At 45.8% G+C, this 14,879-nt stretch overlaps 1 protein-coding gene across 2 annotated transcripts in view; it reads left to right on the top strand.

The window, feature by feature from the left end:
* cep112 (centrosomal protein 112) overlaps positions 1–14,879 on the top strand; it is an 82,132-nt gene that overhangs the window by 52,792 nt on the left and 14,461 nt on the right. The window contains exons 22-24 of one of the 2 annotated variants that reach the window (XR_014599001.1): positions 5,129–5,191; positions 8,750–8,786; positions 9,683–9,832. Coding sequence is in view for 1 of the 2 variants with exons in the window: in XM_084036455.1 (XP_083892581.1) it covers positions 5,129–5,191; positions 9,683–9,832 (213 nt within the window). In the remaining variant the exon portion in view is untranslated. The remainder of the gene's footprint in view (positions 1–5,128; positions 5,192–8,749; positions 8,787–9,682; positions 9,833–14,879) is intronic. The other variant, XM_084036455.1, reaches the window with a different exon arrangement.

The following is a 14,879-nucleotide window of genomic DNA, read 5'->3' as shown; positions in this document are numbered from 1 at the left end:
TTAAAGTTAGCTCAGCTCACAGTGTATGAGTCAGTATAGGAGTCAGAATGTCCCCCAGCTGGAGCCAGAGATTTCTTTTGTGTATCTCCACACGTTAGGAGATGACATCTCGGCCAGATATACATCTGATTTAAAGTGTGATTTGGAGAGATCAACTTCTTATTGGCCTTCTCTAGATCTAATATCTTTTGTCCAGATATTGCATCTTGATTCAGTCGTGGATCTTTTGTGAGCAGATTTTGTCTCTCACATTTGATTTCATGTGTGAGAAAAGTGGTGCGTTGCCTAAAAAGAAGAAAGAAAAAACTTGCTTGTGATTAGTGATGCAGCTTGAGAAGAGGACCACAGTCGCAGTTTGGTACGTCAGCTCGGGCACAGAATTCAATACAGTATCAGAAAATTTGACCTTGAACCTCTGTTTCCTCTGCAAACTACAGAGCACTCTTAACACTAGACCAAAAGTTAAACCAGGGAGATGTGGCGGTCAATAGTACACCTGTTAACATTTTCATTAAACATCCATATCCAGCAACACGAGCTTTGATCCCTTTGCACCGTTCTCCCTCTCAGCCAGAAGATGGTGGTACGAGGTTGTTGTCGCTGCTGTTGTTGTCATCGCCGCGTCTCGTTCTTCTCTCTTGCCCACTGTCGCTGCTGACTTATTAGTTTGGTCCTCTGCCATTTGGAGATGCACCAAATCACATTATTCAGCCGGTCATGGATTAGACGAGGAGGAGAGAAACACTGGCTGAGGGATGATCAAAGCGGGGCCCGCATTCACCTCACACTAACGGGACTAAATGGGAGACAAAGAGACGGGGGGGAGGCAGGGGCACAGGATCTGATTTTAGAGGAGGAGGAGGAGGTGAAGTTCAGGATGTACAGCGTCTGGCATTGGGATTACTGCGTCTGTGCGTCTGCTGTTGGTATGTGTTTACATCCTAGCGGCTTCACAAACAGCATTTTGAGCGTGAACATAAGTTGTGAGTTTGTGTGCGTTCACGCATGCGCAGGTCTAGCTCTCCTGGTTTCCTCAGTGCACCATCGGGCCCGGCGGCGGAGAGAGAGAGGGAGAGAGAGAGAGAGTGAGTCACCCGGCAGATGAAAGAGTCAAAGTAAAGGCTTTGCCGTCCCAAAAAAACATCACACAGCTCCCTTGCTCACTTTTTGAAGTCATCCAAGGAGGAGGGAGGGAAACGACACACTTTCTCAATCGCATTAAAACATGGCGTCAGGCAGCTCCCATCTTGTTGCATGCTATAGATTACAGTTTGGTTTGAAGTGGAGTTTTTAAGTGGGGCACCGCGATGTTTCGGCTCTGTTTTTTTGGGTTAAGTTCCCAATTCAACTCGGAGTCATCCCGCATCTGAACATCAGGCAGACTTATTGATCAAAGTAGGGACGAAGGCATAAATAGATATGAGGCGAGGTCTACCTCAGCAGAGGCAGAATTTCATCACAGTTCTATCGGCTCTCAACGGCCAATTGAAGGAGTTAACGTCTTCTTTAGCAAATCGCTTGCTGCCGTGGCTTAACAGTCATCTTGCGGTACCTTTGCATATGAAATATTTCCCAGAAAGCATGAATGAAGCCCCCTTTTTCTATGTTTTTTTAACTCTGCCCACCTGCTTCTCAAATATTCTGTGATTCCTACAAGCGGCTCCAGCCACTAAGCATCCTCAGCTCTCTTTCTCCCTCGACCTTCTGATTTGGGTTAGATGTTATGCCCGCTCACACTGATGGTAATGGATGTAATTGCTTTCCTGATATGGAGAGCCGGGCTGGCTTAACGTGTAATCGCTCAACATTGGGGGTATGTTGTGTGCGTTTGATGTATGTTTATCTGTACGTACGCCCGCCTCTGTGTGAGCCACGCCATGCATTATTCCTGTGCCGCGCCTGTGATTCAGCACTGACAGTCAGCAGCGGGGGATTAAGAGAATCACTACTGACAGGCAGTGATGGCAAACTGTGAAATGGAAATAAAGTCTCTTGTCATTACAGCACCGACTCTCTGTCTCTCACACACAGATACACAGGCGAGCACAGCAAGACAGCGATGATTACAGACAAACGAGCAAATAACATCTCCCAGCTTCCCCCTCGCTGGCAGATTGAACTCAAATTGCTTGTTTTGAATGCTTACAAATACTTGCTGCCGCTAAAAGTGAAAGCTTCTCTTTGAAATGGTGGTTTTTTTTTTTGAGAAATGAACCCCCACAAATCAGCTCCCTGGTGTGCAATATACAGCATGTTACGTGTAGCAGCCATTAAAAGAGCCCGTTCTGTGACTCATCATCTCTTTAGAAAAAAAAAGCATCCCTGCCCTTTACCTAATCAGCTGTTAATCGGGCGTCACATTGCCTCGCGTCAGTTTTGCACAGCGATGTGGATCGGAAACGTCAAAGAAACATGCCATATGGATGCAATATCCTGCCTGCACTGAACAGATGCTGGAAACAGGCATACATAGAAGGCAACCTCCACATCTGAAAAGTGAAGCCGAAGCGGAAGTGCCTTTTTAATAGCCAGCAAATTGACTACCTCAAAGGTTCAAAACAACTGCCTACGTCCACTTCTTATATAGGGTCCGTGGCGTTGGGAGGATTCCTCTATTGAGAAAGGTTTACTTAGGTTTCTCCCTCCATTACAACGGTCCATTCAACATAATGGGACTCACACCTTGAGCAAATTTCACTTCCATGTGTGTTTAGCCTGAAAGTGTGTCCTGTTTGTCCATTGTCTGTTTGAATTAGTGTGCGTATTTTTAAGTGTGCATTTGTGTGTGAGAGAGAAAGCTGTCACCTGGTTTTCCGCCACACCAGTCAGGCCTTTCTTTTAGTGTGCATGTGTCAGTGTGTGTGTGTGTGTGTGTGTGTGTGTGTGTGTGTGGGTGTGTGGGTGTGGGTGTGGGTGTGTGGGTGTGTGGGTGTGTGTGTGTTTGGCCTGGTTCCCACTGCAGATTATTAATTAAGTTCTGGTAAGCGGTGCATGCCTTGCCTTCAGATCCACTTCCACTCTCTTTAACACACACACACACAAGTACCCTTACACACGCACAGACACACACACACTCACACACACACACACTTCAAAGCAGCCGCACTCCATACAGCTAGGATTAAGAGGCGATTGAAGAGCCTGATACAGCCTCAAAGTGCCTTCAGCACAAAAATGCCTTTGGCAGGGCACAGGTAGTCTCTTTGAAAGTGCGTACACACACTCGTATACACACATACACACACACACACACACATATGGCTGGGCTTTTAATATAGCTCTGATTTTCCCTTTGTATTAGTCACAATCCTATTGGGTTATTTTTCCTTGCTTTGTACAATCAATATCCTTATCTATTTCCAGCCTTTTTTTTTTTAATGTGTGTTTAGATGGTCGAGCTGTATAATGTATAATGTTGTATAATGCTTCCCGCTAAATCCCCCTGAGTGACTGCAGGTAAAAGGAATAGGCTAGTAGCAAGTCTCTTTATGTTTTTATGAAACATCTGAGCATGTTTGTATGTCCATATGTTCCCATGAATACACGCGTGTCACATACAGTACAGGAAGTCGCACACACACCTCATTACCTCACAGTCGATTACAAAGATGACGCCGATATTAAACTTTAATGTCAGCATTTTCACTACTGAGACACACTTAAGGCTCATCCTTTCTTATCTCCTTCAAATGAATCGTATTTTTTGGGGGTGTTTGTGAAGGTGTTTTTCCAACAAATATAGGTCGGCCCATCTACCCCAGCGTCACTTCTGCTAAGCAGTAGTCAAGATGGCGTAAGAGACAACAAATGTGTCGGCTGTGAAGAGAAACAGCCATCCGCGACCCCTCTCCCACATACAGTTCTTTTCTCTCGCCTTCTCTACACCCTTCTTTGTCTCCCCCTCTCTCATCAGCTGCTAGTAGGGGCCCCCAAGGGACGAGCGGACTGCCACTCAAAGAGTCCTGGCGCAGGAAGACAGGCTGGTATCCTTGGTGACGGCTCTTGTGTTTCTGTGGTGACAGGTGTGTCCGCTGAGAGCCGGGCGGCGGCGGCGGCGTTTTGTCAGGAAGTGTTTGGATGGGGGCGCGGAGTCTAAACGCCAAAGCTCAGGTGTTGATGGTTAGGAGGGGGTGTGGCGTTGGTTAGTGAGTTGTCCGTCTGTCAGTGGCTGTCAGGAGAGTCAAATGTGTGTTTATTGCATTTTTGAGTCTTTCTACATACATTTCTGGCAGTTTTTTTTATATTTCCTGTATTTGTCAAACAGGCTTTTAAAGAAAATAGGTGTGCTTTAATTTCTTGCTTATCACCTGCATTGTGAGAGGCTTACTGGGATATAAAGAGCATCTTTTCAAAGTTCCCAGATCCCCTTCCAAATGATGACTTCCTATATCCCCCCCATCAATCCGAGCCTTCGTCTCTCTACACTACTTGTATGGACCTTGTCACCGGGCGCACAAGCAGCCATCCACATCCCTATCGAATTCCAGCACTTCACACCTAATTATCCCGCGCCGCTGTCCGGCCTCTCACCAAAACTGGCATCACAACACAGCGAGAGGAACGCGGGCCGATCTTGTGTTTCGACACTCGCTGTCTCTGCTTCCAGCTGGCCGGCTTCCCGCAGAGAAACAACGGGAAAACAAAGGGACGAGCGCCGCTCAATAAACTCCCAACAACGAACCTCATTCACTCCTTTTCTGTCTCCGCCGTGTCGTCTCCCGGCTTCTCCCGATCCGTTTTTTTTTTTTCTCCCTATAGCTAATTGGCAGCAACGTTTTAATTCCCCCTGCCTGCACCCCCCCTCCTCTCTCTTGTTAAGTGATGAATTGTTGGCACGGGATCAAAGGGGAGTGGTGCCCACTGTGCACCATGCCCACCACTACCTGCTGGCACACATGAGCGTTGGGACGGGCTCTGTGCCAAGGGGCCACAGGCCTCTGCTCTGGGGGGGACACTGCCAAGAGACAGAGGTCAACATGAGTGTGTGTGTGTGTGTGTGAGCAGGGGTTGGTTGGGAGGCTATAGTGTGTGCTTCCTAACAGAAGATTCAATTTCACAACTCTCTCTTTCTCTATCCGTCCGTCTGCATATCTCTTCCTCACACTCCCCTCTCCCTTCTTGTTTGCAGGCCAACAGCAGGTTGAAGCAGATTGAGAAGGAGTACGGTCAGAAGCTCGCAAAGTCTGCCCAGGTAATCAGTTTTCTCTTCTACCCTTTCATATTTTCTTATATATATATATATATATATATATATTTTCCAGTGAACCGCTTGAAAGATTGGAGAAACGTACCGATGGTAGAGGTGAGGAAGCACGTACCAAAAGCACACACACACACTCTTGAACACACAGCAAGCCACCCTGCCCTTTACCCTCATGCAGAAGTGCACACACACACACACTGATCCCATATCTGGCATGAGGTCCGTGCAGAGCTCAGGCAAATACATCCAGACGTAAAAACACAGAAGATTGTGTTTCATAAAGAATATCCAAAGCTGGACTGTCTGGCTTTTCTCTTTACCGTTGTCTCTTTCATCTCCGTGTCCAGGGGGGTCGGAGGTGAGAAGCTCACCTTCCAAGGCTCTGACAGAATTGGATGTTTTTGATAAGACAGATGTTGGCCCCTTAAAAGTACATAAATTAGATTAGGAGAGTAAATGTGAGACTTGCATTCGTTAGGTGGCCAGAAACGTCCAAAAATCAACCATAAAAGATCGGTTTTAGTCCCTAATTGTATTCCTAGTATCCTCTCTCCCATGCATCTGATACCTCGTTACTCCCTACCTGCTACTCTTCCACATATCATGTCTTGTCCAATCAGGGGGCCATATGTTTAAGTTTACTGCTCGTCTCTGAGCCTATAAAAAAAACCTTCTTCTCTCCAACCGGGAATATCACTTACCAGGACACTCCGTCATGCCCCGAAAGTTCAGACAGCTTCTACCTCACCGCTTTCAAAAGATCCAAAACACCATAAGTGGTGTTTACATTACAAAAGAAAAGAGTTTTCTTCTTGATTATGTTGCGGGGTAAAATATCACAATCATTTGGCCATAATTGCACCTCGTTACCCGAAGAGGAGATCCAAAGAGGGGGGGGGAGGGGTGTTTTTCTTTCTTTTTTTCTTCTCTTTAAGCCCCCCCATTTCGGGTAAGATGGCAAAGGCACAGGGTTGAAAGCGGGGTTGACAAGCAGATGTTGTGAGAAAACGGTAGCTTATTAGGTTACACAATGCTCGACTTCAAAAGGAGTCGGATGCGGTGCGAAAGTTCAGCACTGTTTGCCCGCGTCGGCGGCTCAGACAAAGCAACAAGTGATTAATCCTCTGTTTTGGGGACGCGGAGCTGGCACCGGCTCAACCAACAACACTCTCCCTCTCGCTGACATTAAAGAAAAGCCTCCGTGTGCAGAATTCAACACCTTTGTCGAAGTGTGTTTGTTTCGGCGGAGGGTTATCCTGAAGGTCACGTTTTTGTTTTTTTGGTTCAATCGCATTAATATGCGTGATTAATGCGGACTATTTGTCGTGGGATTGAGAGGCTTTGTTTTAAAGAGTAAAGGTGGAACGGTGGTGGGGGGGTGGGGGGATTGTTGCCTACCCCTTGGGGCAACTCAGTCAAATGTAAACAAGAGGCCTTTGAACCTCAAAGGCTAACCCCAGTTGTTAACCTCTCAGTGTCTGACAGGGAGCATCGCTCTTGAGCTCAACTGCATGGCTAATAACCCAATTAAAAACATACCACGCCATACATTACCCTGAGGGGGCCGGAGACGCCGCACGTAAGGGTGTGTGTGTGTTTGCGTGCGTGCGACCCTTCCCTCCGCACGTTTACGTCTTTGCGTTTGTCTCTCTGCCTCACACACACACACACACACCTACGTTCCCAAACAGACTCCTAATTAGTGTCTCTCCAATCCGATGCCGTGCGTTAAGCGTCTCGCTGTGAGTGGTCCTCCCGGGCGACCCGTGAACCGAACAGGGCTCTCTCTCCTTCCCCTACTTAATGATCAGGCTGCGGTGGGTGGTAGCCGTGGTGCCGGTGGGGAGATCATTACTTTATCCCTGACCGTCTCGCCGTGGGAGTAGGTGGGAGGCGGAGGGAATTTGCCATGGGAGGCACGGTGCATGGGAAGCATCGTGTTCTGGAAGAACGAGGGTTGAGGTTCGCTCCGTATGCAAATACACCTCATTTATTTCACTGTTAGTTCCACAAACAAGTGTTCACATGTGACCTCTTAGGCATGCATTAACCAAATATCATCCGTTTCAGCATTTATTCAAATGTAGGGGTGAACCCGCAGAGACTTGTCACGTTTTACTGTTCATCAGCACATTGTTTTGGCTTTCCAGCCTGCAAATTTACTGTTTTCGTCGTCGTTTCCAGAAGTAGCAGGAGACTGTTGTCACCTGCCCGACACCAAGTAGCTGTTAACAGAGGTGGTGAAGATAGTGGAGGATTTAGAAGCTAAGGAGCCAGGTATTCCCCCCCGCGAGATGGTGGCAACCACAACAAAGCTAGATGGAGAGCCAAATATTGTGTGAAGTGAATTTGAATGTTGCTCCAAATTTTGCAGCTTGTTGTGCGTTTTTTTTTTTTTTTTTTTTTTTAGCTTTTATTATATTTGATCAATCTGCAAATTAATTTCTCAAATAATCATTTAATAATGTCTTTAAATAAGTGAAACATTACTTTGAGAAATGTTGCAGATTAGTTTTTGTGTCGGTTAATAAGTGTAAATTACCATTTCAGATCATGTGATCATCACATCCCTGGTAATATTCTGCACCTCTTTAACAATATATGCTGAAAAAATAATAGAAATTGGTTCAAAAAAATCTTATTTCACAGAGCAGGATGTGAAAATACGCTGCCTCATCACACCGTTTTCCCAGCACTGTTTCTTTCTGGTGTTCAGGATCCTGAAGAAGGTCTTCACTGTAAGAATAATCCTGGTCCATAACATCCTTTGCACTCATGTTTTAGGATGCCATTTTCCTCTTTGGAATCGTGGAAGAACAGTTTTTGCAGCTGTGCCCAAGAGACACAGAAAACATCAGTAACAACTGCAGGCATTTTTCAAAAAAAATCTGCAAATATTCCTTTTAACAAATCAGCGTGCATAATTTAAGAGGTCTGGAAACAGGCTGCACTATTTATTTATTATCAGCCACCACGTTTTCACACATGTTTTTCTTCCTCATGTAACATGCCAAAGCACTCCCGTTTCCTATAGTGATCATCATTTATATTCTAGTGATTCACCTTTGTGGTTACAAACAGATGAATTAACACCAGACTCTTATTCATCCCCTCTTCTCTGCTTTCCATTCACGGAGAGCTAAGCCTGCCTTTTAGCCCGAACCAGAGATGCTAGCAGACTGGGGAACTAGTCGAGTCTCACCAGACCAATTATAGACTTAAAAAGGCCTGGCTGGCTATCAGACAGAAAAAGGTGTGGTGTGTATATCTACTGGAATAACAAGACAGACAGTGGAGTTCACTAGTTAAGAGTGCCGCCGCTGCCTGGGGCTAAAATGCAGGGAATCCATATTGTAAAATAATTATCACGCCCAGAGATGTTGCTCCCATAATAATGTGTCATTTGTCGCTTTCATGTGGCTTTCCCTTCGCTGACAAAATAAGCCTAATCTCCCTCTCATCTCTCTCTCTCTCCCCGTCTCTCTCTCTCTATCTGCGGTCGACCTGCACCGCTCTTTAACTCCCACACTCCCACACAATGTGCAGATTCCGGCGGGGTTGGCCCTCCAGAGTTTGGAACACGGTAAACAATTATCTGTCTAGCCCAAAGCTAGAAGCAGCACTGCCCCCACCACCTCTCTCTCTCCCTTTCCCTTTCCCCCCTTCTCTCCCTCCCTCTCTCTCTCCCTCCTTCACTCTCTCATCTTGCCTCTGCCTTTCCCTGACAGTGGCTTAAATAGAATGTTAATTTTGACTGGAGGATTTCAAAGCCAAGGCAGTTCCTTTTCATCTTGGTGTGCACCGCAAGTTCACCAACACAAAGTCACTGCGCTCTTCTAAAAAGGAAGTTGTTTTTTCCTTCCTGTCTATTTTTTTTTTTTACCTCCCTCTTCTCTCTCTCTCTGCTTTCTCTGTGTCTTGTTTCGTCTCAAAAAAGACACAAGACATGAGACTGAGAGAGAGAGAGAGAGAGAGAGAGAGAGAGAGCAGCGTTTCAAGTTGTTATTGCCTTCCAAATCCATGACGAATGTGAAACGCATTCCCCACCTGATACAAGCGAGACCAGTGAAATTAAGCGAATCTGCATTTTGTTTCGTAAACGTGTTTTGCATTTTGCCGTGTTTTATCTGCACTTTGATTGTTTTACTAAGTCACGAAGGCATGAAGGAAGGTATGCGTTATTATTCCTGCAAGGGGGGAGCTCTTTTTTTTTTTTTTTTTGCTCTTTTATTATATATATATTCATGCACAAACATGGTTCATACACATGCATTATGTATGGAGAGGATGGTGCTGCTGGGGGTTCCGTGCTTTGCTTAAGGGCACTTCAGCAGGAGGAGAACTGGCATCCGTAAAACAGACACACCATGTGTCCAAACCTATTTTATTCTTTACTCACTGACCAGCGGGAACAACATTGTGCCTCGACAAATCAAGAATTTAAATCAAGCATCCCCCCCTGTCTCTTCTCACTTCTAGCTAATTGCGGCGCTGCAGACATCTGTATGTGACTCAAAGGAGGAGGCTGTTCGTCTGCAGCAGGCAGTGGAGAAGCAGCTGAAGGAGTCCAGTGTTCGATGGGACGACGAGAGGAGGACAATCACTCACCGCGCCGATCAGGCCAACAAGGTCAGTGTCGGGAGACCACCCACTTAATCGCACCAAATGAATGCATCCATCAGCACTGAGGAACGAAATGACGACCAGGGGGTGTGGGGGTCCAGAGAACCTCCAGTCTGCCTCTTCACTTTCATCGTCCAGTGAAAGCAAAAAGGCCAAAAGGGATCTGTTTCACTCACTCCAGCAGATCACAGTGATTGATCACAATTCTGTAATAAATCAGAGCAATACTTCACAGTTGTGTGAGAAAAGAAACAACTTTTCTGAAGTTCGGTCGCAATCAGGTGGTATGTGTGAAATAGAAACTTTCTCTGTAATGTGTGAAATGGTGGAGACGTGTGTTGACTTCTATTTTTTTTTTTTTATCTGCAGTGGGTTTATTTTTATTTTTTAAATTGCTGCCTCATTATTTCTCCTATAAAACTCTCGTTCGTCGTGTTTCGTACAACAATTTAAGGGCTCGGAGTGTAAATCTGAGCACACAAAAAACACAGATTTTTTTTTTTATTAGATCCCATAATGTAAATGGTTTGCTTAATTGGTTGATTCTCAACTTTTTGCATGAAAATACGCCGTCGACTTTAATGCTGCACTGCTGACTGCACCGGCTTTGGTCAGTCTTTTATCAGTTTTTCTTATGTTCTCATCTTCCTCGTCTCCTGGCAGTCTTATGTACTTCCTGTCCTCTGTCTCTCTGTAGTGTTCGTCTGCAGAGGCAAACCTTTAGACTTTAGAGAACGGGGGGGCGTCCATAAACTACATCCCTCAAAAAAAAAGCCTCGTCTGGATTTGACTTTTATGGAGTAGACTCTGGTCGCTTTTCTTTTGTTAAAGTCACAGTTTGTATGCAGGCGCTCTGTCATTTTTATGGCCAGCTACAAACTCCATAGTGTCTTTAAGTGACTTGTGTGCTCGTATGTCTGGTTCAACGTATAAATCTGTCTGCTGCACCCCCAAATCTTTAGTACGAGCCTTTCTATACCATTACTGCCTTTTCTCTTTCACAGTCCAGCTCTTTTCTTTTTTTATCACTTGTGTTTATTTCTTTAAACCTGTCCTCGTTAAACTTCAACAATATTAGTCGGTGAAAGTTAGATATGAGATGAAAACTGTCTTCTTTATGAATGCATGCATTATCATGCTATAGGCAGCTAAGGGGAACTGAAGTAAGCTATAAAACACTGCTGTGTAGATGCAGCGTTGTTGTTGTTCATCCTGCGTGCAGATTTGTCTCCAGGACTCACACGAGTCAGTATTCTGCCTCTTGCCTTAGCAACCCTGGCTGGGACAGAGCAGCAGTTATGGGTGGGGCTCACTAAATAGACAGTTGTTGTTGTGTCTGGGACCAGGACATGTTCCCAAACACAACCTTGTCTGTTTGTGGTTTGCAGCTGCCTCATGTAGTAGATCTTTTAGATCTCCTCTCTTTGCTCCTGAAGAGGCCGGCTTGCTCTGGAATGGCTTGTGCCAGCCCATGTTTCCAGAGCGCCTGTCTCACATAGTCAGTGTGACACCGATTATGATCAGGAAAAAAGTTTCAGGAAGTAATTTTCAGCGGGACCACACACACACACACACACACACACACACACACACACACACACACAAAGCACTGTAGAGGATGAGCTGCTGTGTGAAACAATGACGTTTCACCTGATATTCAGTCGTCAGCGAATTATTTCATCTTTTTTCTTCAGTCGTGTTTCACTGAAGGGAGACGTTATAGTCGCAGTGTTTCCACGTCCAAATGACAGAAACATCCACAGGATTTTTATGATAGCAGATTTGTAGCATCATTTCAAAAGCTTAACTTCTAACAAAACCCTCCGATGGTCGTGAAATCTGTTTCGGAAGTGAGCCTGCCGTGTTTAAGCTGCTGTATATAAGCGTGGGTATTTCCCCCTGATTAATAGGCCAAAAGCTGTTAAACTACTGTGCTTGTATCCGATTCTGTGTACTTTGTTACTTCATTAAGTCCATTAATATGTAATGCGCTTCATGCGTGTCCGTGTGCTCCCTCGCTAAGTGTTCCCACCAGTCATCAGGGAGCGCAGAGGGGCTTTTGTTCACTACTTTCTCTGACATGATTCATCATAAAATGCGGCCTATTTGCATTCTAATAATACTAATAATGGTTTTAATAAGTTATTCATTAAAAAATCAGAAGCATTAAAGTGCAGAATGCAACAATAATGAATCCGTTATTTATTTCTGTGAATTGTTTCTCATTATTTTAGAATGTTTGTGTCTTTTAGGAAGATTGGCTCATATTGTAGCTTTGTTTGTTAGCTTGTAATAACTGCAACATGACACACACACACACACACTGTCTCCCCTGGCCGTGTTACATGGCACAGGCCTTGGCATCTGTGTCGGGAGCAGACAAAGGCTTTCTGTTTCCATTATCTGTGTCCTCATTATTACGATCCCCCCCGTATTAACCACCCACTAATGAGACTCCAATTAATGGTTGAATTGCTTATTAAAGGCCAGACATGAGGGAAGGGTGAGAATCAATGAGGGGGAGGAAGGTAAGATTGGTCAAACAGCAAGTTAAGAGGCAGAAAGTGGCGGGGGGAAATAAATAGGAGGAGAGAGGGTGAAGCAATAAAAGGATGGAGGAAGTGAGAGGAATGAGACGGCAAACAGAGGGACGAGGAAAGAAAGGAGGAGAGAGAAAAGAGAAAGAAATGGTGGAGAGCTGTCAGTGGGCCATCGAGGGAGTGTGTCGCCTGCTGACATTGTTTCCATGCTGCTCACTTCAAAGGGCTCGGATTATGAAGAGAGCGAGGGGCTTCAGACAATGGGAGGGGAAGAAAATAACATCAAAGTTAGCCGCGCATTTGAATCGGGATAATCCCAAAACAGTTGTTCTGAATGCATGCTGCACCGGATCAGATGTCCCCTTTTTTTTTTTTTTCCCTCCAGTTGCCAGCCCCGTTGTGCCGTTTCTTGCCCGAATTTAGCTCCCTCTGTGGCTCTACTGTACTTGAGACTTCTTAAATGTGGGTTTCGACTGCAGAGACCTTTTGTATCTCGTTAAAAAAAAAAGGCTTTTTTTAGAGCAACGGTAGTACAGTTAAGTGTGCTCATTATCTGGCGCTTTATTTTTGTGTAAGTGACGTTTAGGGGGAGTATTTCCGTGGTGTGTGTACATACATTTAGGCGTGAGCAGTTGAGTGAGTGCCCGCTTCGGCGTGTCGTCACAGACCGGCATTCTCAGAGTCGGAGAAATAAGAGTAAATCAAAGTGTGTGTTGCAAACTGTTGCAGACGTGAAGTGCGCGGGCTAATGAGCAGACACATCGTTGGGCACCAAGTAGCTTCGCCCGTCTCGCCTTTCAGATGTGAACTTAAAGCTCAATCGGAGATTACCCTTCCAATGTTTCCTGCCTTTGTTTCCTCCCCGCGAAGGATTTCTCATACGGAGTCGTGGCCGGTTATATTTAGGTTTACCAATTATCTCTAATGTGCGAGGCAGGAGTGGGCAGTTTTAATGCACTGGAACCAGGCCGGTGTCAAAGGACTGTGGAAGGTGAAAGCAAGATGAAAGCGCCGTATTTGCTTTCATCTGTCAAGTCTATTCATATCAGGTAAGGGGGGGGGAATGAGAACCAATATAGAGGGAGCCAGTGTAGCGCATTGGGACACAGCCAGCGTTTGGGTGAGAGGAATATTCACTTCCTGATGTCGTCTGTTTCCCTATACGTGGTATCCCGGCAACGCGTGTCCAGCGAGGGTTTGAGGTGAACGTGAAGTTTAATAGTGAGGTGATCGGGATTACTTTAGTACATGCTTGTGTGGCCGTGCGAAACAGGCAGTGTTTTTTCTCTTTTTTTGCCTGTGTGTGTGTGTGTGTGTGTGTGTGTGTGTGTGTGTGTGTGTGTGTGTGTGTGTGTGTGTGTGTGTGTGTGTGTGTGTGTGTGTGTGTGTGTGTGTGTGTGTGTGTGTGTGTGTGTGTGTGTGTGTGTGTGTGTGTGTGTGTGTGTGTGCGCAAGAGTGTGCCTGAAATGTGCAGCTGCCAAATCTGAAAGAACTCAAGCCCACATTAGCCTGCCAAGAGAAAGGTACAAAGACACACACACAAACACAGGCCTCGTCTCTTCGCTCTCCCACCCCATCTTTCCAACTCTGTATCTCCGAACTCTTTCTGTCTCAAACTCACTGTCTGTCTCCGCACACACACACACACACACACATGAGCACACATGCTCACCTCGCCCTGCCAAAAGGGAGAGGTGGCTGGTGAATAAACAATGGCACTCCGCCCATAGTGTCACCCGCCTGGGCTTTGATCAGCACCGCTGTTCCCGCTCCCCACAGCAGTGCTTCCTGTCTTTCTGCCTGCACGAACACACACACACACACACACACACACATAACTTACTGCTTACGTCTCGTTCTTATACATGGGCCTACACGGACTTTCTCTTTCCCATTCTCACCCACTAAGTCTTTATCTGTGCCTCAAACTTTGCACACAAACATAGCTTTGAGTTAGTGCCCTTGTCTCTGCATCTTTCAGTAGCGTTGTATTGTCTGACATACACACACACACACACACACGAACACACTTTTGATCCAGGCCCATCCAGCAGCAACTTCTAGTGCAAGTCAAAGAGAAGGTCCTGTTGCAGCGTCCTCTGGGGTGAAGTGACAGCAGACACATTACATAATGCAACAGCGGCCATTGTCTCGCTCTGTTTGAGGATAAGAGTGAATACATGGTGTGCACTATTCTTTGTACGCTCGGCAGTGTGTGCGGTGTCCATTTCTTTGTCAAATTTAGATGGAGTCCGTGTGATCTGGCTGCTTTTTGCTTCTCCTTTTTTTTTTACCAATGCACACCAGTAACGAGGGACGAGGCTCCTTTCGCGCACACACACACAAACACGCACACATTCAAGGGGGCTAGTTGTTGCAGCTGCAGTTTGTCTGTAGTTCTGTAGTTATGTATGCATTAGTTTCTGAGGGGGTTGAAAGGATGACTTTGCCTCTGGGAAGGAATGGCAGCAGTGGATCAAGAACAGGTGTGCTGGATGCCCTCTGTTGCAGAG

This window comes from Eutrigla gurnardus (genome assembly GCF_963514095.1).
Source record: "Eutrigla gurnardus genome assembly, chromosome: 20".
NCBI classification, from domain to species: Eukaryota; Metazoa; Chordata; class Actinopteri; order Perciformes; family Triglidae; genus Eutrigla; species Eutrigla gurnardus.
This window is presented reverse-complemented; position numbering and strand designations above follow the sequence as displayed.